At 34.6% G+C, this 25,271-nt stretch overlaps 1 protein-coding gene across 16 annotated transcripts in view; it reads left to right on the top strand.

Annotated features, from left to right (window-relative positions):
- The window catches only part of BPTF (bromodomain PHD finger transcription factor), a 179,262-nt gene that overhangs the window by 78,788 nt on the left and 75,203 nt on the right, over nt 1-25,271 (top strand). For 13 of the 16 annotated variants that reach the window (XM_077163603.1, XM_077163601.1, XM_077163596.1 and 10 more), the window contains 4 exons: nt 7,478-7,666; nt 13,341-13,528; nt 14,472-14,827; nt 15,247-15,378. In XM_077163603.1, coding sequence (XP_077019718.1) covers nt 7,478-7,666; nt 13,341-13,528; nt 14,472-14,827; nt 15,247-15,378 — 865 coding nt within the window. The remainder of the gene's footprint in view (nt 1-7,477; nt 7,667-13,340; nt 13,529-14,471; nt 14,828-15,246; nt 15,379-25,271) is intronic. The other 3 variants (XM_077163604.1, XM_077163602.1, XM_077163597.1) reach the window with 2 other exon arrangements.

The raw sequence follows: 25,271 nt of genomic DNA, 5'->3' as shown, positions 1-25,271 counted from the left end.
TCACACCAGTTTTAAAGAGGATTTGATACCCTTATGAAGTAGATAAGCATTTTAATAGATCCCCGATTTAAGAACTTATGACGCAAGAATATATTAGTGGGGATATGCCAGTGACTAACAGATAAATATAGGCCCTTGAGGGCTTCACGTTTTAGTGGGCAAGAGATGGATATAATAATAAAGTTCTGATCTTCAGGGACACTAAAACACGTGTCTTTCTCCTTTTTTGTCTGTTTCTTTCTCTGTCTGTGTACTCATTTATTCATATTTATTCAAGATATTTATTGGGTGCCTACAATGTGCCGGGCAGTGTGCTGTCCCTAGATGGGTGTATGTTACCCATGGTTGATCAGTCACCCTGTGGCCAGTGGGTGGGATGTGCTATTAGAATACTTGATGTGGGAGAATTTTTCTAATAAAAACGGTAGCCAATACAGGAGATAATCTGATTTTTTTGGTAAATGTTCAGAATGTATTCTGATACATAATTTAATGATTAAAGCTTATCAATGAAATATATAGTCAGATTGGAAAGTTATTTGGATGGAAAGGTTTTTTTTTTAATTATATTTATTGTAAAAAGAATATATATGTTTTAGTGTTTTTTTCCTTATTGTGGTAACATATATGTATTAAAGTTTGCCATTTTAATACTTTTATGTGTAGAATTCATTGTCATTAATTACATTCACAGTGTTGTGCTACCATTACTAAAACTTCTTCATCATCTCCAATAGAAACTCCATACCCTTTAAGCTCTGTCTATTTCTCCCTCTTCCTAGCCTCTGGTAATCTCTAATCTACTTACTAACTCTATAGATTTGCTTAGTCTGTATATCTCCTGTAAGTGGAATCACATATGTGTCCTTTTGTGTCTGGCTCAACATGATGAGTCCTTCTGTGTCTTACTCAACATGCTATCTTCAGGGTTCATCTCTGTTGTAGCATGTTACCTGAACCTCATTCATTTTTATGATTGTGTAATATTCCATTGCAAATACCCCCCCCCTTTTTTTTTTTACCCATTCATCCGTTAATGATTCTTTGGATTGCTTCTACCTTTTGGCTGTTGTGTATAGTGCTGCTATGAACATTTGTGTACAAGTTTCTGTTTGAGTCCCTGTGTTCAGTTCTTTGGGGTATATTCCTAGGAATGGAATTGGTGGGTCATGTGGTAATTCTGTTTCAATTTTTTGAGGAACCAGCAAATTCTTTCCACAAGGAAATATTTTGCATTCCTACCAGCAATGCCCAGGGATTCTAGTTTTTCCACATCCTCACTTGCACTTGGGTTTTCCATTAAAAAAAATAATACTCATTATTTGGTTTGTGAAGTGGTATCTTCATTGTGGTTTTGATTTGCCTTTTCCTAATGACTAATGATGTTGAGCATCTTTTCCTATGCTTCTTAGTTGTATGTATATATTTTTTGGAAAAATGTTTCTTCAAATGTTTTTCCCATTTTAAAATTAGATTGTTTGTCCTTCTGAATTTTTGGCCATTAATGGCTAATTATTTTAGCCATTAAGCCCTTATCAGATATATCACTTGCAACTATTCTGTAAGTTGTTTATTCATGTTCTAAATGGTGTCGTTTGGTGCACACAAGTTAGGTTTTATTTGTTTTTTTCTTTTTTAAAATATTTTTATTAATAAAACCACATACATTGTAGAATGGAATTATATGTTAATGTTTTTGTTCTTAATTTTTTTAATTAATAAATAAATTTTCAAAAACCACATACAAACACACATTCTTAACATGCAAACATTCCATACATGATATACAGTCAGTGGCTCACAATATTATCACATAGTTGTGTATTCATCACCATGATCTTTTTTTTTTAATATTTGCTCCGCTCCAGAAAAAGAAATAAAAAAGAAAAAAAAACTCATACATACCATACACCTCACCCCTCCCTCTCATTGACCACTAGTATTTCCATCTACCCAATTTATTTTAACCTTTGTTCCCCCTATTATTTATTTTTTATCCATATTTTTTACTCATCTGTCCATACCCTAGTTAAAAGGAGCATCAGACAGAAGGTTTTCACAGTCACACAGTCACATTGTAAAAGCCATATCATTATACAATCATCTTCAAGAAACAAGGCTACTAGAACACAGCTCTACAGTTTCAGGTCCTTTCCTCCAGCCACTAGAATATACCATACACTAAAAAGGGGGTATCTATATAATGTGTAAGAATAACCTCCAGGATAACCTCTCGACTCTGTTTGAAATCTCTCGGCCACTGACACTATTTTGTCTCGTTTCTCTCTTCCCCCTTTTGGTTGAGAAAGTTTTCTGAATCCCTTGATGCCAGGTCCCATATCATCCTGGGTTTTCTATCCCACGTTGCCAGGGAGTCATGTCCCATGTAGAGGGGGAGGACAGTGAATTCACTTGCCACGTCGGCTGACAGAGAGAGAGGCCATATCTGAGCAACAAAAGAAGTTCTCTGTGGATGACTCATAGATCTAATTTGAAGTAGGCTTAGCCTATCTTTTGCAAGAATAAGTTTCATAGGGTCACCCCCAGGTCAGGGGCTAAGCCTATTGATTTGGTTGTCTCCACTGCTTGTGAGAATATCAGAAATTCTCCGAATGGAAAAGTTGAATATTGTCTCCTTTCTCCCCATTCTCTCAAGGGGACTTTACAAATACTTCTTTATTCACTGTCCAAATCTCTCTGGGATTTATCGGGCATCACACTCACCTGAACAAACCAACAAAATCTCATGCCCTATTTGAGATTCCATGTATTTATGGTGTTGATGAAACTGACCATACAAGTTAAATTAGGAAATGCACTACCCAAAATAGAAATTTTACGCCAAATAAGCATCTCTCCTTTTAGTCTCATCAGAAGTTGATATTTTAAAACATGGATGGTATCATCTTTTACCCAGCTCCTCTGATAAACCTTAGTCCTATCCAGATCAGCTTCATTCATGTCTCTACTCGATATCTGATCACTTTTTCAACTTTTTAAACAGTTCCTGTATGGGGTTGTGCTGACTTGCATAGCTTTAGAGCTCTAACTCTGAGTCTCAGATATCACATAAATACCCGAAGTTTCTGGGAAAGACCATGTTATTTACAACAGCTCAATATCTCAGAATTAAGAATTAACAGTTAAAGTTCCTGAATATATTGACTGCTGTAAGAACATATAATCTAGGATCCTTTGCAATAAGCCCCAACCGGATAACCCATGCTCTTGACTTTAGTTCACTGATTTTTTATATTATGGTCTGTATGATCGAGACATGACAAAATTTGTCTTTTCATTCCTGACATTTCATTCAATATATAGCTCTTAAGGTTCATTCATCTCGTTGCATGTATCACAATTTCATTCCTTGTTGCCACTCAGTATTCCATTGTATGTATACACCATAGTTCCCCCTTCCATTCCTCAGTCGTTATACTCTTAGGCCACTTCCATTGGGGATCACAGAACACTGCTGCCAGAAACAACAGTATGCAAATGTCCTTTCGTGTCCTCACACTGAGTTCCTCCAGATATACACTGAGCAACCAGGTGTCAGGATCATATGGCAACTCCACCTCTACCCTCCTGTGGAACCACCACACTGCCCTCTAAGGGTTGCATCTCTCATTTCCCTACCAACAGTGAATAGGTTCATTTCTCTCTCCACGTTCTCTCTAGCACTTGTTTCTCTTTGTTCATTTTTTAAGTTTTATTCACACATCATACAATCCAGCCTAATTGTATAGACATGCCTTCCCTACCATACTGTATCAGAAAATGTTTCCTTTTCTTCCACACAGAATCCACACCCCTTTCCCAATCCCCTCCCCTGTTGACATCAGTTTGGGCATAATACCTTTCTTACATTCAGTGGAAGCAGTTACTGGACACTAGGCCCTAGCTTACATTGATTGTACTTTTCCCCATATACTATTTTCAACACCCTGCAATACTGACATTCATTTGTTCTCCCTCACACAAAATCATTTTTTGAATTTGTGTATTTAATGAGCATCATTGTACACTTTAGGCTTTCCTATATTATACCATGTCAGTCTTTATCTTCTACCCTTCCTTCTGATTTCATATCACACAGGTTAATTTTGATGGAGTCCAATTTATCTGTTTCGTTTTGTTGTCTATTTTAAAATTTCGTTGCTTATCTTTTTGCTGTTGTATCTAAGAACACATTACCCAATTAAATATCATGAAGATTACACCCCAAGTTTTCTTCTAAGAGTTTTATGCTTTTCCCTCTTATATTTAGGTTGTTGATCCATTTTGAGGTAATTTTTTTATAGGTTAGGGTAGGGATCCAACTCCATTGTTTTGCATGTGGAAATCCAGTTCTCCCAGCACCATTTTTTTCTTATCATTTTTTTATTGTGAAATATAACATATATACAAAAAAGCAATAAATTTCAAAGTTCATTTTAACAAGTTATTATAGAACAGACTTCAAAGTTTGGTATGGGTACAGTATTACAATTTCAGGTTTTTCCTTCTAGCTGTTCTAAGACACTGGAGACTAAAAAGAAATATGAATATAATGATTCAACAGTTATAGTCATTTTATTAAATCCGAATTTCTTTGTTATAACTCTTCCTTCTCCTTTGATCTTTTATTCAATCATTAGGGATATTTGGGTTCTACCCATTTCATATTGAAAGGGTGTCTACGAGATGGGATGGGGGATGGAATTGGCTAATGTTCTTGGAGAGACTGGCACCTCTGTGTTTGAGGGCTTCTCAAGTTAGGAACCATCTGGAAGTAGTAGGTTTCTGGAAAGTAATTTTAGCATGTGAACTTTTGTAGGATTTCAGATAGAGCCCTATGTGTTCTTTAGGGTTAATGGGAATGGTGTTGGTTGGGTCACAACTGATTTTTATTTGTTGATCTTGTACCCTGCAATTTTGCAGAAGTAGTTTTTTTGTAGTCTTTGGGGTTTTCTATATATAGGATTTTCTATATATAATCATCTGTGACTATGTTAGTTTCTGAAGGTTGACTCAATCTCAGGTTCCTGTAATTATTATTTGTGATCTATTTTCCTTCTTATATATTGTTACATGGATTTTTGCATGTGTTTTCATGAGTGAGATTGCCTTGTAGTTGTCCTATGGAAATGTCCATGTCAGGCTTTGGTATATCAGCAGTACAGAATTACTTCTATCCCAGGCTTTTGTGAAGTTGGCCTCTTAAACTAGTTGGGACAAATTCCCTCTTTTCTGTCTGGAAGAGTTTGTGTGGGCTCTTGTTATTTATCCCTTTTGTTTGCTGAATCCATCCTAGAGTTTTCATTGCAGATTTCATTTCCTTAGTGGACAAAGGACTATTTATATTTCCTTGTCCTTTTTCCTTATGTTGGTTTTGGGCAGTTACATTATTCTAGGAATCTCCTATTTCATTTAAATTTTAAAATTTATTGGCATAGCATCCTATCTTTTAAATTTCTACTGGACCTTTACTGAAGTTACCTTTTTTCAATCAATAAATTGGATTCTCTGCCCCTTTTATTCTTAGTCACCTCCTGAGGCTTTTGTGTTCTTTTGTCATGACACTTCTGGTCCCTTTTTTTGTTTGTTTGTGTTTAGTCTTTTGCCATTATAAATAATGCTGGGAAGAATAACTCTGTAGATCAGTATTTTAGTAATTTTCATCAGTATGTTCTGAGATGGATTTCTAGATGTGGAATTACTTGATTAACAGTAAATATATATGTAATTTTTCTAGACATTATTGATTCCCTTTTATCCACATGTTCCATTTTGTATTCCCACAAGCAGTATGTAGGGAGTGCCATTTAATCCACTGCTTTTCCACCTGAGTGTACTGTTGAACTTGGATTTTTGCCAGTCTGATAGCTGAGAGGTAGTTTCTCCATATAACTTTTTTTTTTCTTCACATGGGCAGGCACCGGGAATCAAACCCGGGTCTCCGGCATGGCAGGCAAGAACTCTGCCACTGAGCCACCGTGGCCCACCCTCTCCATATAATTTTACTTCATATTTCTTTAGTTTGAATGAAGTAAGCATATTTCCACGTTTAAGCTCATTTTCATTTATTTTATGACTTGTCCATATAATTTCCCGCTTTTCAATTAAGTTGTGGCATATTTTCCCCTCAAAATTTTTGGAAGCTTATTATATATTAGGCTTTGTGATATAATGTCAGCAACTCTTTAATTTAGCTGATTGATTTAAAGGGTATCTTATTAGTGGGAAAAATGATATGCAGAAAAGTAGTTTCTTAATTTCTGAATTGCTATGGAAAGATGGGCTTTTAGTTTATGGCAGTGCTAATTTTGGTAAGCTTTTAGGAACTATGCTCTTAGTAATAATACATGTTCTTCCAAGTTAACGATCATTTTTAGGTGTTACCTTTTAGTTAATATGGGGGCATAGAATTCAGGTAGAAACTAACCTTAAAAATCAGTAATCTGAGAGATTTCAAACGAAGTCAAGAGGTTATCCTGGAGGTTATTTTTACGCATTATACAGATATCACCTTTTTAGTTAAGGTATATTGGAGAGGCTGGATGGAAGTGCCTGAAAATGTAGAGCTGTGTTCCAGTAGCCATGTTTCTTGAAGATGATTGTATAATGATATAGCTTTCACGATGTGACTGTATGATTGTGAAAACCTTGTGTCTGATGCTCCTTTTATCTATGGTGTGGACAGATGAGTAAAAGGTGGATTAAAAATAAATATTAGGGGGAACAAGGGTTAAAATAAATTTAGTAGATTGAAATGCTAATGATCAATGAAAGGGAGTGGTAAGGGGTATAGAAAAAAAAATAGGAGAAACAAAGGCTAAAATATATTGGGTAGATGAAAATGCTAGCAGTCAATGAGAGGGAGGGGTAAGGAGTATGGTATGTTTGATTTTTATTTTTATTTATTTATTTATTTTGGTATGTTTGATTTTTTTCCTTTTTTCTTTTTATTTCTTTTTCTGAATTGATGCAGATGTTCTAAGAAATTGTCATGGTGATGAATATACAACTATGTGATGATATTGTGAGTTATTGATTATATACCAAGAATGGAATGATCATATGATTTAAAAAAATGATAATCTTAGTTTCTAAATATTTTGAAAACAGAGAATATAAACTTCTCAGACTTTGAGATTTTATTTCAACAAAACCACTTCTGTAGTATCTGGTGCATTAAGTTTTGTGAGGTAGTTGTGTCACCTTTTTCTTCATCTGTAGGATATCTGAAAGATTGTCTACTTTGTACTATATAGATTATGATGAGAGTCAACAAGTTAATTGACTGGGAGACTTAAAAAATAACTCGTTGAGTGTTAGTAACAAATTTAGTTTCAAAAGTTAAATTATTCATACATGAGTAGCTTTTTTTTTTTAAGGAAGTTTATAATGAAACCCTGAAACAAACGTCTTTCCTGACAATTAGTTATTTTTTATGTGATTTCCAATTTAAAAATCAGGTATTCTATTTTTCTAGAAGAACCTAACAAGACAAGTGACAGCAGTAACATTAGTGCTACCACTACCTCCATCCAGCCTAATCTGGAAAACAGTAACTGCAGCAGTGAACTCAATTCTTCCCAGAGTGAATCTGCTAAGGCAGCTGATGATCCTGAAAATGGAGAAAGAGAATCCCATACACCTGTCTCTATTCAAGAAGAGATAGGTAAGAACACATTTCATACATTAAAGGGAGCTTTTTCATATTTTTAAATTTTTTTTAATTAAAGTTTGGTGTGGGGATGGGGAAATTAGATTTTCTTTTCTTTTTTTCCTTTTTTTATTTTTTATTTTTAACACAAGTATCACTTGCACTCAATGTTTTTGTTTAAAAACACACACACACACACACAGAGCTAAAAATAGAAGTCCCTTTCAAATTTCCTCTCCAGAGGTAACCACCATCAGTTTTGGTGTATAACATTTTAGTTCTTTTTTTGTGCAGTTATATTCATGTATATATATTTACAAAAAAAAAATTTTTTTTTACATAAATAGGATCATTCTGCATGTATTGTCCTGCATCTTGCTTTTTTCACTCAGTAATATTATGTAGGGAGGTGGTCTTTTCATGTTATAAATGGAATTCATTCTTTTTAACTGTTGCATGGTATTGTACAATATAGATGAGCCATAATTAATTTCTTTCTCTATTATCGGTGTGTTTTTGTTATTATAAATAATGGTGCTTTATAACATCTTCAACATATATATATCTTTGTGTACGTGCGTGTAAGTATTTTGGCAGGATAGAAACAGGAGCTGGAATTGCTGAGTTCCAGATGGTAGGTATATTTTAACATATTGATGGCTTCTGCTAAATTGTACATCAAGAAGGATTTATATCAATAATTTACATACTTATTTCCTATATCCTCAGCTAAATTTACCCTCACCCATTTCTTACATTTTGGCTAATGGTAAAAAGTATTTCGTTTGAAATTTTACATTTCCCTTCTTACTAGTTTGGTTGAGCTGCTTTTCACACATTTATTGAACTTCATATGAATTGCTTATTCATGTCTTGTTCATTTCTTCATGCTAATTTTGGTATTTTTCTTAATGAGTTGGAGGAATGCTTTTTAAGACATGGCTATTAATCATAGATTTTGCTTATATATTCATATAGTCATTATGTGTTTTTCATTCTGTATTGTCTTACACAGAAATTTTTATATTTTTTAGAATTAAGTGTATCTGTCTTTTTCTTTGGAGTTTCTGGATTTTGTGTCTAACTAAGGAAGACCCTCCCTATGCCAAGAATATAAATATATTTTATCATAATTTATCATAAGACTTAAATAACTTGTTTTAGTCCATCTGGAGTGTAATTTTATATGTAGTATGAGATGGAGATCTGTTTTAACTAGGACTCTTTCAATTATAAGTACTCAAACCCTTTTAAACCAGTTTAAATAAAAAGGGATGTATTAACACATGTAATTGGAATTTCAAGCCATTTTAAGGCACAACTGGATCCAAGTATCAGTAATCTGTCTCCCTTTCTGTTTTACCTTTTAAATTTGCATATGTTTGTATGTAGATTTCATTCTCTGTTAATACAGAAAGGCTGTTTCCAAGCAGCAGGGAAGGTGGCATCAGCACTTTATATTCATATCTTTCTAAGGTCTGTGACAAAGGCAAGGCCCCTATTCCTGCTCCAAATCAAAAGTCCTTGAGGAAGGAATTTGCGTGGCCATCTTAGATCATATTGTTCCTATACATGTGGCCAGGGCAGGCAAGTTATTGTGATTGTTAGCTCCAGCAAAAGTATATGATTGGAGTGGGGTTAGGAGTGATTTTCCTAAGAAAGAGGGATATGCTGCAAAGACAGAAAACAGTAAATATCCATGATTCGACCTTTGAGTAGCTCAGCACATACCTTTATACTCATATTTGTTCCCATATGTACATTTCAAAAATGCTTCTTCTGTCTAACATAATACAAAGATCTCACTCACAACTGATAACTTTTCTTAAAACCTCTTTCCCAAAATTTTATCTGGTGATTGCAACTGGAACCAAATCTAGAGTTTCTGTGTGTTGTGCATTACTCTTAATCCAGTCGGATGTAGCTCATGTTGGTCTCACAAACTGTGAACCAAATGATAAGTTTAACTGCCTGTGACACTCATGATAGAAGGTATTCTGTGACCAGTCTTGCTGCTATTGGTTGTTTGGAAGGATGGCTGTGATGAGAGGCAAGAAGAGCATGAAAAACTGGAGACTATTTTGCTTTAGCCATCTAGTTCCTGATGGCTACTGTCTGGGAGGGATTGCCACGGATTTGCTATAACAATCATACACCCAGTTTGGTAGGTTTGGAATTTTTTTGGCAATAGCATCTTGTAAATTTGTAAGTATCCAGTGAATACCTAAATGCCTAAAAACTTAGGTCAGCATCTTTGAAGGTAGAACTCGTCTATTCCCCAGTTTATCTGTTTAGCAAGCCAATAGCGCTAGCCCTCAATTGAATAGGGTCTGTCTAGGCTTCTCCCTCCTGGCCTCATTACATAGTGAGTTGCAGGGGTAGGATAAAGCAGATCAGCAGTCAGCCTCCAGGCTGCACCGTAGTAATTTTATAGTAACAGGAATTATGGCATTTGGTCAGAGACCTCCACTCTCAGCCTTGTTCCCTTTTTCTGTCCTCTTAAGGTCTAATCGCCTGAGAATGCATTTTCTGCCTTCTAGGTCTATTTGGACTCTATTTTGCAGGGGGGAAAGGATTGACTCAGCATTATTGAATTGTTGGCTCTAAATTGAGAGACTCCTTTTATATAAAGCTCTGTGCTACTTATTCCCTTTCTGCTTTCAGGAAGCCCAGTCTAGAGCAATGATATCTATAAAGTCTTTACTGTAGCACTGTGTAAAAGGCCCCAAGAAGTAGCCACCATAATTCAGTATCCTGGCATTTTATTATGTTCGGTCTACCTAAAACTCTAGCATGGGTAGACTCATGGTCTAAGTCCCAGTAGAAAATTGTTGAGAGTCTGACCAATTGCTTTGCTGTGACACATTGAAGGTTACTAGCTTCCCAGCCTGGATGGCAAAATACTCAACAGTACCACGCCGTCTTGAATTAGGCAGTACCGTATTTTGGGGTCAAAGTCTTAAATGGTTTACTAGATTATTTAGAAATTTGTTTGCAAGTGAAAGAAATTCAACTTTAACTTGCTTAAAATGAAAAATGCATTTTATTGGCTCATAAGATTGAGAAGTCCAGAGGTGATAACAGCTTCTGGTACATTATTAGATCCAGGAAGCCACTTTTTCCTTTTCATATTCTTTTTCTTTCTGTGATAGTCTTATAGTTTCCTGTTATTAAAGATTTTCTCCGTATCGGTGGGAATTATGGTAGCCAATCACTAATTTATATTCTTATTGCTCTCTAATACAAAAAGCAAAGACCCTTTTCCCATCTCTAGATTTTAAAAATTGGCCTAGTGGCTTGGGCCACATAGCCAGTCCTGAACAATGGAGTACTCTGGCCAAGCTGGGTCCCATTGCCCACCCCAAAGGAACAGGATACTTAATTTTCAGCCTTGGCATAATCATATGATTGGAGTCAGGAGAGGGGAGCATCCCTCAAAGGAAAAAAGACACATAGGACAGATAAAATTACAAATGTTTAATTTACCAAATCATTAAATTTTTCTTCCCAAAGCTACAGCCAGCTTTCCCAATCTCATTTTTTCCCTACTTACATAAAATGTCAATCGTAAAATGTATAATATAGTAAATTTTCTTTGTCATTTTATTTGTCGGTAGAAAATGGATAATAACATGAGAGTTTTAGAATGTATAGAAGTTTTCAGCCAAAGCAAGATTCATGGGTACATACAGTAGAAATTGCTCCTGGGCAATTAATTGTCACTTTTTAAAATTAAGAGACTATGAAAATGTGAGAGAGGTTTATTAGATTAAAACATGATTTAGTTGATTTTTATATTAATAACCATACATAAATAAATTAGGTTCCTTTAAGAAAAATGTTCCTTTAAGGAAGATGTTTATGAGTTGTGTTATAAGCTCAAAACTCTCAGGTATTTAAGCAGAATGACAGTAGAAATCTTTCAAAAATCAATTACATCCTTTTCTTTTTGTATATAGCAGGCTATATTGAATGTATGAGGCAACATTTTAATAATGCACATATCAAATTACTGCCTTTGTTACTTGTGAATTTATAGCAGCCTCTCCCATTTTCCTAATACATGAGCTTTGAAACTAGATAACCTAGGATGTTTGAATTTTCTGTAAAATAATAATTCACAGTGAAGTGCTGACATGCTTTAAGTAAAACAATTATAATGCGTTTGATTTGGCCGTTCAGAAGTTTTTCAATTTAATGATAGCACAATACTACCTAACTGTAATACAATAATGTTAGAACACTGAATGAAGCTGGATGTGAGAATGATAGAGGGAAGAGGCCTGGGGGCACAAATGAAATCAGAAGGAAAGATAGATGATAAAGACTGAGATGGTGTGTGTAATCTAGGAATGCCTAAGGGATATAATGATAGTGACTAAATGTACAAATTTAAAAATGTTTTTGCATGAGGAAGAACAAAGGAATGTCAGTACTGCAGGGTGCTGAAAATAGATAGTAATTAATATTTTAAAACTTTAACTTATGTGTGAGACTAAAGCAAAAAATGTTTATTTGATACAAAATTTATATTTTGACTAGTGCATTTCCTAATATAACTGATGTGGACAGCTTAATTGAACACCATAGTACATGGAACCTTGAGTAGGGCATGAGATTTTGTAGGTTTGTCCAGAGGGATTTCAACAGTGAGTAAAAAAGTATTTGCAAAATCCCCTTGAGGGAATGGTGAGAAAGGGGGAAAATTCAACTTCCCCAAGTGGAGAATTCTTCATATTCTCACAAGCGGCGGGGGACAACCAAAGCAATAGGCCGAGCCCCCAATCTTGAGGGTTGTATATATGAAACTTAACCCTATAAAGAATAGGCTAAGCCTACTTAAAATTAAGCCTAAGAGTCACCCCCAAGAGAACCTCTTTTGTTCCTCAGATGTGGCCTGTCTCTCTCAGCCAACATGACAAGCAAACTCACTACCGTCCCCCTTTCTACATGGGACATGGCTCCCAGGGGTGTGGACCTTCCTGGCAACTTGAGACAGAAATCCTAGAACGAGCTGGGACTCAGCATCAAGGGATTGAGAAAAACTTTCCAACCAAAAGAGTGAAGAGAAAAATGAGGCAAAATAAAGTGTCAGTGGCTGAGAGATTTCAAACAGAGTCGAGAGGTTATTCTCGAGGTTATTCTTCATATTCTATAGATATCTCCTTTTTAGTTAGTGGTGTATTAGAGTGGCTAGAGGGAAGTACCTGAAACTGTACAGCTGTGTTCCAGTAGCCATGTTTCTTGAAGATGATTATATAATGATACAGCTTTTGCAATGTGACTGTGTGATTGTAAAAGCTTGTGTCTGATGTTCCTTTTATCTACTTTATCGACAGATGAGTAAAACATATGGGTTAAAAATAAATGAATAAATAATAGGGGGAACAAATGTTAAAATAGTAGCAGATTGAAATACTAGTGATCAATGAAAGGGAAGAGTAAGGGGTATGGTATGTGTATATTCTGTTTTCTTTTTATTTCTTATTCTGAATTGATGCAAGTATTCTAAGAAATGATTGTGATGATGAATATAGAACTATGTGATAATAAATAAAAAAAAATTTTTCAGTTTACTTTCTGGATCTTATATGTATGCCAGGTAGGAATTTTAGATAAGTTAGATATTGTTGTATATGAACCACCTACTATCAGGAATTATATTGTGATTTTTTTCATTTGATAACAGGTGATTTCAAATTAGAGAAGTCTAATGGGGAAAGAAGTGAGTCTCCTGGAGCTGGAAGAAGTACCTCTGGTTCAACTCGAATTATCACCAGATTACGGAATCCAGATAGCAAACTTAGTCAGCTGAAGAGCCAGCAGGTGGCAGCCGCAGCCCATGAAGCAAATAAATTATTTAAGGAAGGCAAAGAGGTGTGTTCTTTTCTTTAAAAAAAAAATCCCTAAGATATGATACAGTTTTAATTACCATACCTTAAAAACAAGGACAGGAAGTCTGTAGACCTCCTATTGGGTTGTATTTTCACTACTTGCAGGAGAGTAAGTAGGTCATAGAGTTTTAAACTGTTAAGTTTATATTATGAGAAGTGTAATTGTGTACCCAGATTTTATGCATAGAATATTATAAATGGATGGTACACTTTTTTTACCACATGATCAATTTTGTTGTGGACAATTCTAAAGAGCTAGAGGCTCCTTTTTTTTTCTTTTAATTTTTTTTTACTATATAATATAACATATACACCAAACAAAGAAAGAAAAAAGCAATAATTTTCAAAGCACTCTTCAACAAGTAGGGCTCCTTTTTCTTAAATACTGATAAGTGGGATCTTTGTAGGCTTTATCATTAGGACTGTAGATGATTTAGTGCTCAGTTCTAGTTATGAGCACTTTAAAAAATTAGGATCAGTTGTTTAGAAATGCTGTTGTAAAGTACCCGTGGGCTCTTATGCTAAAGGTGGAATAATAAAAGGAGCAGAAGAGAAAAAATATTTTCAGGAATATATTTTTTGATGGATAGTGCATATAATGCCCTTTCTTTTCCCCAAAAATATATGTTGGAAGCTTGAAATAGTGACAGGTAAATGATTAACACATATTATTACATGGGTGTATTTAAGGTACGTGAAAATACTTCATAGTTTGTGACATTTAATTGATAATTAGGTTTTTTTTGCTTTTTGCAGGCATATCTTTGTTATTTAATTATAAACAATTAGCTTTCAAGCTTTAACAGTCCTTATGTAGCTTGTATACTTTATTTGGAATGATTGATTGCAAGTTGCCAGAGGATAGTTGATCAGACAAATTTACATTTTTGATATGAATAATGGAGTCTTTTTATTTTCTTGGTCAGGTTCTGGTAGTTAACTCTCAAGGAGAAATTTCACGGTTGAGCACCAAAAAGGAAGTGGTCATGAAAGGAAATATTAACAATTATTTTAAATTGGGTCAAGAAGGGAAGTATCGTGTCTACCACAATCAGTACTCCACCAATTCATTTGCTTTGAATAAGCACCAGCACAGAGAAGATCATGACAAGAGAAGGCATCTTGCACATAAATTCTGTCTGACTCCGGCAGGAGAATTCAAATGGAATGGTTCTGTTCATGGATCTAAAGTTCTTACCATATCTACTCTGAGATTGACTATCACCCAATTAGAAAACAACATCCCTTCATCCTTTCTTCATCCCAATTGGGCTTCACACAGGTAAAGAAAACTAAGATTAATTTACTGTTGTAAACATAATAAATATATATGAAATGATTATTAGAGGGGGTCACTTTAAAATGTCATTAACAGTGAATTGAATGAAGTCAGTTTGAAAGTTTAGAGGTGTGTGTTTTAAAATTATGAACTAGCACTAGCAGAGTCTTTATGCCTGGAATGAAGTGGAGAACGTTATAGAAGGTTTAAGGAGTTGGACAACTAAAGGGCTTTAGCATTCTTTCCAAAGTTCAAAATCTATGATTCTGTGAAGAAGGAACTTCCAATAGCAGTATATTTATACCTACTTATACTTAGCCTAGAAATGTATGCAATATAAGATGGAGTTATTATAACTTAAGACTATTATGCTTTTAATTTAAGATCAAAAGTGAAATAATTTATTTTCCTCTGAAATACAGGGCAAATTGGATCAAGGCAGTTCAGATGTGTAGCAAACCCAGAGAATTTGCATTGGCTCTTGCTATTTTGGAGTGTGCAGTTAAACCGGTTGTGATGCTACCAATATGGCGGGAATCTTTAGGACATACCAGGTAAATGATTTCTGAACCTTGTCAATGATGAATATTGGTTTCTCTTTTGAAATATTAGTTAATTAATAATAAAAATCATAGTTGAGATACCACATTAAAGACTTAGCCCTTCTTGGCTTCCTTTTCCTCCTTAATAAAATAGAAATATTGTTGAGCATTTACAACATAGGATCATAGGGAAGGTCAAATGATATCAGGTATATGAAAATAAAAAATATTTTCTAAAGTAAAAAGATTCAAGGGTATAAAGAGAAAAGAAAGACAAATGCTACTTTCCCTGCTGTAATTTTTTAAAATATAAATGTTTTGTATTTTCTTTACCTTTTATTTTATAATAAAAGGTTTTTAAGTAAATTTATATCTCCTAAATGCTTTTCATCTTCTGAGGATTGTCCCCAGTTTTCTTTGGTGTTTCCCTATATAAATCTTGTTAATATTTTTTTTCCTCTCTCTTTTCACCCTGACTATAATTACTATTACCCATAGAGACTTCCTTAGATGGAATGGACTTAATTCATTTTAGGATTAAAAAAAAAAGGGTTAAGTGAAGTGCTTCCAAATTCATAGCACTGGAGAGGAGCACTAGATGACACACCTTTACTCTACTTCTGAACACTCTCAGTTTTGCCAGAACAGAACAAGGAAAGAGTCAGAGGCCATTGTGAGGCAATATTCTTTGTAGTTCTGTTGTTCCTTCTTAAATATTCTTCCAGACTTGCCTAAAACCATTTTGCCCCAACATTCCTCTGTTTATTGATCATTCTGAAATTTGTGTTGGTAGACCAAGCAGCCTTGTCTCTGATGATAGAGATTAATTCTTTGGGAACTAAAGCTAAGCTGTATGTTGCTAAATAAAATTTCCCATAATTAAATGTAACTTAAAATTACTTAATAATACCTTTTATACATTTGCATTTAAACATTGAACATTTTAATGGAAGGTGGAATTGAATTTTTAAAAAATCCCGATATTTCTTTCCTTCCTGGTTTGTCATTATGACTAATCTCCTTAACATGTTCCTTAGACTTAAACAACTGTAATTGTGCATTGTATTAATGTCACACATCTTGTAACATATATGAAATAGCTTTCTTTTAATAAAATGATACAATGAGGTAAAATAAAACACATATTTTAAAACAACTAGAAACCGAGAGTCAGGAATATTCAAAATAAATAATTGGATGTCTACTTCTGGCAATACAGTCAACTATCAGATAGGTGACAAACTTCTAAGCCTGTTCTAAGGAAATACCTAGAAACTCAAAGCTTTTATTTATAAAGATGCTTGTTTGTGATATTCAATAATAAAGCTTTTAGAACAGTCTAAATATTTAACAGTCTTAGAATATTTTTAGAATAGTAATATATGATCTTTTGGGAGAAAATTATAAAATACTTTTTTGGGAAGCAGTAGCAATATCTAAATATATGAAAATATATCCCATGTTCATATATAGGAAGGCTCAGTGTATTGAAAATGTCAGTTTTCCTCACATTAATGTATTTATGCATTTCATTTCCACTGAAAAGTTTAGTAGGATTTTTTTGTACAATCTGATGTGATAATTCAAAAAGTTATGCAGAAAGAACCAATAATAAAAAGGATAAATTTGAAGGATAAGTGCTAGGCACTTGCCCTACCAGGTACCAAGACCTCTTTTAAGTCTATATAATAAAACTGAGGTATAGATGCAAAAATAAACAAATTGACTTTTGGTATAGGAGAGTCCAGAAAGAGACCACCCTGTGTGGTTGTGGAAATGTGGTACATGATAGAGACAGCATTACAAAGAGTGAGTCATTCAATGAAAGGTAATTAGGGCAGTTATCCATTTTGGTGGAAAATTGGATTCCCTTCTTATTATCATGCACAATAGTTAATTCCAGGTAGGTTGAATTCTAAATATGAAAAGCAAACCTTTAAGAAGAAAATATATTTGATTATCTTGTGACCCCGGAACAGAAAAAGTTCCTTCCTTCCCCTCCCCTTCTCCACTTCCTTCTTTTCCCTTTCTTTCTCCTTTACTTTCCTTCCTTACACCTTCACCTTTTCCTTATACCTTTCCTTCTTCCCTCCCTCCCTTCCTTCCATACTTCATTCTTTTTCTCTCTTGATTTTTTCTTTCTTTCCTAATTCATTCATAGTCTCCCAGGAGATCTGTGAGGCAAGCATTATTGCTTCCATATGTAAGCATCTTATCTATCACATGGGGCTGAGTATGCAGGAGTGTGTGTGTGCACATACTTTTTAGTGTTTATTATAATATGATGTGCATAAGATTATATGTAATATATGTTATAATGGGTAATAAAATAAATACCTGTAAATTCACCGCCCAATCTAAAAATGATTTAAATTTAATTTAAAAATTAAATCTGCTTTCTTTCCACATTATCTTTCCTCTCCCAGGAGATAATCATAATTTTTATGTTTGTGTTTTATCATGCCCTTCCTTTTACTATCACATATATAAATATATAAGTAAACAGTAGATTTCTGTATGCTTTTTGACCTTTATAATAATGTATTCTAAAGACTGAGACATAGACTAGTTGAAGGTATACTAAAATTGAAAAAGGGTTAGTATCCATAATATAGTAGGACCCCCATATCCATGTTCCAGGACCTACCATGGATAGCTGAAACTGTGGTTATAAGCAAACACCAACCCCCTGTCTTGCACCGAGCAGTTACTTTTGCAGTTTGAGGTGCAACAGAAAAACTAGCACGTATTTTGTCTTTATGCTTCATCACTCCATAAGTATAAGATTCATCTTGCCATACAACCTGGCAGTCTTCAAATATTATATTCCTTCTTTTTCATCCATACTGAGAGTTTTACTTTTTCACTAATGGGAAGCACTTCATGGCTTCTCCTAGGCTTAGAAGCACTGCCACTACCACTACTCTTGTGCTTTGGTGCCATTATCACAGTAAGTAAGAACTCTCTTAAACAAAGGCACTGTGATATCGCCAAGTGAATGTTATCAGCAAGAATACTAGAGGCAAACTAGAGGGAAGTTTTACATGTGAGCATGGATATGGGGACCCAGGGAGATGAATCATATTTGGGGCTGGCATACTTCAACCACTTGATGGGTGATTAGAAACTTGCCAACTGATTGCTTTTTTATTTTCTGGAACTTGCCAAATTTTCCAGTTTTTCGCTGTTTTCTCCATGGTTAACCATCAGTAGATACTGTATCAGTGGATAGAGGGACACAGTTGTTTGCTCATGAACTTCTGTAGTTCAGTAAGAAAAAGTCAAACCATTTAATAAAAACATGAAAAGATGTTTAACCTCTCTAATAAATCTATTGTATCATACCCATCAGATAGGCAACAATTTAAAGATATGACAAGATAGAAACAGAACTCAGATACTTTGCCAATAGGAAGGTAATTAGTTTAATGGTTGGCTCAGCCATTTTAGAGGACAATTTCATAAAAACAAAGTTGAAAATGCAGTTCTATAGCTAACTGAATACTTTAGAGAAACTTGCATACATACATAAGGAGACATGTAGAAAAATATCTTGCAATATTATTATTTTAAAAATATTTTTATTCACAAATCTTCACACACATACTGTTCATAAATGGTGTACAATCAGTGGCTCACAATATCATCACTTAGTTGTATATTCATCACCATGATCATTTTTTAGAACATTCGCATCACTCCAGAAAAAGAAGTAAAATGTAAAAAGAAAGAACTCATATGTGCAATGCTCCTTACCCCTTCCTTGCATTGAGCACTAGTATTTCCATCTACCCAATTTATTTTACCCTTTGTCCCCACATTATTTATTTTTTTATCCGTATTTTCTTACTCATCTGTCCATACCCTGTATAAAAGAAGCAACAGACACAGGCTTTCACAATCCCACAGCCATTTTGTAGTGTTATATCTTTATACAGTCATCTTCAGAATCAAGGCTACTAAAACACATCTCAACAGTTTCAGGTACTTCCCCCTAGCCACTCCAATATACCATAAACTAAAGAGGGATAGCTATGTAACACGTAAGAATAACCTCCAGGAGAACCTCTCAACTCTGTTTGAAATCTCTCAGCTACTGAAACTTTATTTTGTCTCATTTCCTGCTTCCCGCCTTTGGTCAAGAAGGCTTTCTCAGTCCCTTGATGCTGGGTCCTGGCTTATCCCAGGCTCTCTGTCCCGTGTTACCAGGGATATTTACACCACTAGGAATCATGTCCCACATAGGAGGAAAGGCAGTTCACATGCTGAGTGAGAGGCTTAGAGAGAGAGGCCACATCTGAGCAATGAAAGAGGTTCTCTGGGAGTGACTCTTTAGGCCTAATTTGAAGTAGGCTTAGCCTATCCTTTGCAGAAATAAGTTTCATAAGGGCAAAACCCAAGATCGAGGGCTCGGCCTATTGATTTGGTTGTCCCGACTGCTTGCGAGAATGTCATTAATTCTCCAAATGGGGAAGCTGAATGTTTCCTCCTTTCTCCCCAGTCCTCCAAGGGGACCTTGCAAATACTTATTTATTCACTGCCCACATTAGTCTGGGATATATGGGGGCATCACACTAACCTTGGACAAACCAACAAAATCTCACACCTTATTCAAGATTCCATGTACTTAACAGTGTGCAACTAAACTGACCATACAAGTTGAATTAGGAAATGCATTACCCAAAATATAAATTTTGCACCAAATAAACATTTCTCCCTTTGGTCTCACACAGAAGTTGAAGTTTTAAAATATGGACAATATCATCCTTTACCCTATATTCTGATTTACCTAATCCTATCCATATCAGCTTCATTCATATCTCTACTCAAAGTCAGATCCCTTTTCAACTTTTTAAACAGTTCCTGCATGGGGTACTGCTAACTTTGATAGCTTTAAAACTCTAAGTCTCAGATGTCACATAAATACTCATAGTTTCTGGGAATGACTAGGTTAAAAACAATAAGCTCAGTATCTCAGAATTTAAAAATAACAGTTACAATTTCTGAATATTTGTGACTGCTGTAAGAACTTATGATCGAGAACCCTTTACAATAGGCCCCCATCCTGATAACCCATGTTCTTGACTTTAGTTCACCGAATTTTTATATTATAGTTAGTCCATATGAGTGAGGCATGATACTATTTATCTTTTGTTCCTGACATTTCATTCAACATACAGTCCTTAGGGTTCATACACCTAGGCAGTATTATTTTGTAATTGTCACATTTGGAAGGAAATCTCTCAATGTCCATAACCAGGCATGTTTCGTTTCCATGGTGTTAGATTAAGGAAATGATTAAGGAAAAGTCTATGGAGATACGAAGGCTATGTGTTTGAAACTTAAGAAATATATCTGTAAGTAACCAGTGATCAATGAAAAATCATAACACAGAGTAGAAAACATTTTAAACTGAATGTTATAAAAATACAACATATTGAAATTTGTGGGATGTAGATAAAAAGTATCTAGGAGAAATTGATAACCTTCAGTGTTAGATTAGTAAAAAAGAAAAACTGCAAATTAATTAGCTAGGCTTATATCTCAAGAAGTCAGAACAGATAAATCAACCTGAAGAAAGGAAATACTAAAGATAAGAGTAGATTTAGTAAAATAGAAAACACACATACTTTAATAACTACTATATAACAAACCCCCAAGGAGGTTGTTAAGACACAAAGAAAGAAAATACAAGAACCAGCTAATATTATAATTCTCACTAGCACTGGATTTTAAAACTTTCATAGGGTCCACAGACACAGTATTCAGGCTTTCTACATCCGCAGAGAAAAAGAGGCCCACAGGGGTTGAGGGGAAGGCCACGGTCTTTTCTCAGGCAAAAAAAGGATTTGGGGCTCAGTTTAACAGATATTCTTATGTACAGGTAAGGAGATGGGGAACAAGAGATGATTTCATCAGTAAGTTCTTCAAATTTCAGGAACAGATAATTTTACTATTTAAATTCTTCCACAGAGTAGAAGAGGGAAATCTTGCAGATTATTATTTCTGTTATTGTAAAACTATAAAATCAGACAAGGTATAGCCCCCAAATAGAAAACTGTGGTCCTGTCTGCATTATTAACATTAATCATTGATTGATAATTCATAGCAAGTAAATGTGTATACAATAAATCTTAAATAAAACATTAGCTAATATATTTAGGAATAAAATTTTGAAAGAATAATAAACCACGACTATATTGGCTCCACCCTAGGCATGAAAGAATTGCTCAGCATTAAGAGATTATTAATAAGAAGGCAAAGGAAGAAAACTTTATGTCAAGAAGGTATTTGTCTAAGTTCATTATTAATTCCTGTTTTAAAAAACACACATTTAAACAGGAATAGATGAATGGTCTTTTTATTTTTTGACTTCTAAAGCTTTATTTCAAACCAAACCATCACACTTTATGGTGAAACCCTGAAATAGTCCCATTTATATTCAGGAGGAAGAAAAGAAAGCTGCCCACTGTTACTGCTATTTAATTTTTTCCTAAAAATACTGGCCAAATAAAACATGTAAATATTAGCAAGATGTAGACACAATTATCCTATGTAATTGATCTCATTATATACTTAGAAAACCTAAAAAAAAAAAAATGACTAGAAAACTATTAAAACAATAAGAAAAGTAAGTAAGGTAGCTGGCATACAAATCAATAGCTTTCATATATGAGATGATGTATATGAACATTAACCATGTAGAAAATATAATGAGAATTCTGAGTTAAAATAACAGAATGAATAAGTGCGTTTAATTTTGTTCCCTTTTCAACTCTGCTAAGACTATGGCAAAAGGTTTTTTTTTAAATTTTTTTATTTTTTATTTTTTTATTAATGGAAAGAAAAAAAAAGAAATTAACACAACATTTAGAAATCATACCATTCTACATATGCACTCAGTAATTCTTAACATCATCACATAGATGCATGATCATTGTTTCTTAGTACATTTGCATCGGTTTAGAGGAACTAGCAACACAACAGAAAAAGTTATAAAATGTTAATATAAAGAAAAGAAATAAAAGTAGTAATAATAGTAAAAAAACAACAACAACAAACAAACCAACAAGCAAACAAAAACAAAAAAAACCCTATAGCTCAGATGCAGCTTCATTCAGTATTTTAACATGATTACTTTACAATTAGGTATTATTGTGCTGTCCATTTTTGAGTTTTTGTATCTAGTCCTGTTGCACAGTCTGTATCCCTTCAGCTTCAATTACCCATTGTCTTACCCTGTTTCTAACTCCTGCTGAACTCTGTTACCAATGACATAATTCAAGTTTATTCTCGAATGTCCGTTCACATCAGTGGGACCATACAGTATTTGTCCTTTAGTTTTTGGCTGGATTCACTCAGCATAATATTCTCTAGGTCCATCCATGTTATTACATGGTTCATAAGTTTATCTTGTCTTAAAGCTGTATAATATTCCATCGTATGTATATACCACAGTTTGTTTAGCCACTCTTCTGTTGATGGAGATTTTGGCTGTTTCCATCTCTTTGCAATTGTAAATAACGCTGCTATAAACATTGGTGTGCAAATGTCCGTTTGTGTCTTTGCCCTTAAGTCCTTTGAGTAGATACCTAGCAATGGTATTGCTGGGTCGTATGGCAATTCTATATTCAGCTTTTTGAGGAACCGCCAAACTGCCTTCCACAGTGGTTGCACCCTTTGACATTCCCACCAACAGTGGATAAGTGTGCCTCTTTCTCCGCATCCTCTCCAGCACTTGTCATTTTCTGTTTTGTTGATAATGGCCATTCTGGTGGGTGTGAGATGATATCTCATTGTGGTTTTGATTTGCATTTCTCTAATGGCCAGGGACATTGAGCATCTCTTCATGTGCCTCTTGGCCATCCGTATTTCTTCTTCTGGTAGGTGTCTGTTTAAGTCTTTTTCCCATTTTGTAATTGGGTTGGCTGTCTTTTTGTTGTTGAGTTGAACAATCTCTTTATAAATTCTGGATACTAGACCTTTATCTGATATATCATTTCCAAATATTGTCTCCCATTGTGTAGGCTGTCTTTCTACTTTCTTGATGAAGTTCTTTGATGCACAAAAGTGTTTAATTTTGAGGAGCTCCCATTTATTTATTTCCTTCTTCAGTGTTCTTGCTTTAGGTTTAAGGTCCATAAAACCACCTCCAGTTGTAAGATCCATAAGATATCTCCCAGCATTTTCCTCTAACTGTTTTATGGTCTTAGACCTAATGTTTAGATCTTTGATCCATTTTGAGTTAACTTTTGTATAGGGTGTGAGAGATGGGTCTTCTTTCATTCTTTTGCATATGGATATCCAGTTTTCTAGGCACCATTTATTGAAGAGACTGTTCTGTCCCAGGTGAGTTGGCTTGACTGCCTTATCAAAGATCAAATGTCCATAGATGAGAGGGTCTATATCTGAGCACTCTATTCGATTCCATTGGTCGATATATCTATCTTTATGCCAATACCATGCTGTTTTGACCACTGTGGCTTCATAATGTGCCTTAAAGTCAGGCAGCGCGAGACCTCCAGCTTCGTTTTTTTTCCTCAAGATGTTTTTAGCAATTCGGGGCACCCTGCCCTTCCAGATAAATTTGCTTATTGGTTTTTCTATTTCTGAAAAATAAGTTGTTGGGATTTTGATTGGTATTGCATTGAATCTGTAGATCAGTTTAGGTAGGATTGACATCTTAATTATATTTAGTCTTCCAATCCATGAACACGGTATGCCCTTCCATCTATTTAGGTCTTCTGTGATTTCTTTTAGCAGTTTTTTGTAGTTTTCTTTATATAGGTTTTTTGTCTCTTTGGTTAAATTTATTCCTAGGTATTTTATTCTTTTAGTTGCGATTGTAAATGGGATTCGTTTCTTGATTTCCGCCTCAGCTTGTTCATTACTAGTGTATAGAAAAGCTACAGATTTTTGAATGTTGATCTTGTAGCCTGCTACTTTGCTGTACTCATTTATTAGCTCTAGTAATTTTGTTGTGGATTTTTCTGGGTTTTCTACATATAGTATCATATCGTCTGCAAACAGTGATAGTTTTACTTCTTCCTTTCCAATTTTGATGCCTTGTATTTCTTTTTCTTGCCTAATTACTCTGGCTAGAACTTCCAACACAATGTTGAATAATAGTGGTGATAGTGGACATCCTTGTCTTGTTCCTGATCTTAGGGGGAAAGTTTTCAATTTTTCCCCATTGAGGATGATATTAGCTGTGGGTTTTTCATATATTCCCTCTATCATTTTAAGGAAGTTCCCTTGTATTCCTATCTTTTGAAGTGTTTTCAGCAGGAAAGGATGTTGAATCTTGTCAAATGCCTTCTCTGCATCAATTGAGATGATCATGTGATTTTTCTGCTTTGATTTGTTGATATGGTGTATTACATTAATTGATTTTCTTATGTTGAACCATCCTTGCATACCTGGGATGAATCCTACTTGGTCATGATGTATAATTCTTTTAATGTGTTGTTGGATACGATTTGCTAGAATTTTATTGAGGATTTTTGCATCTGTATTCATTAGAGAGATTGGTCTGTAGTTTTCTTTTTTTGTAATATCTTTGCCTGGTTTTGGTATGAGGGTGATGTTGGCTTCATAGAATGAATTAGGTAGTTTTCCCTCCACTTCGATTATGTTGAAGAGTTTGAGGAGAGTAGGTACTAATTCTTTCTGGAATGTTTGATAGAATTCACATGTGAAGCCGTCTGGTCCTGGACTTTTCTTTTTAGGGTGCTTTTGAATAACTAATTCAATCTCTCTATTTGTGATTGGTTTGTTGAGGTCGTCTATTTCTTCTTGAGTCAAAGTTGGTTGTTCATGTCTTTCCAGGAACCTGTCCATTTCATCTAAATTGTTGTATTTATTAGCGTAAAGTTGTTCATAGTATCCTGTTATTACCTCCTTTA

This window comes from Tamandua tetradactyla, chromosome 6 (assembly GCF_023851605.1).
Source record: "Tamandua tetradactyla isolate mTamTet1 chromosome 6, mTamTet1.pri, whole genome shotgun sequence".
Lineage (NCBI taxonomy): Eukaryota > Metazoa > Chordata > Mammalia > Pilosa > Myrmecophagidae > Tamandua > Tamandua tetradactyla.
Note: the sequence above shows the minus strand (reverse complement) of the source record. Positions and strands in the feature narration are given on the sequence as shown.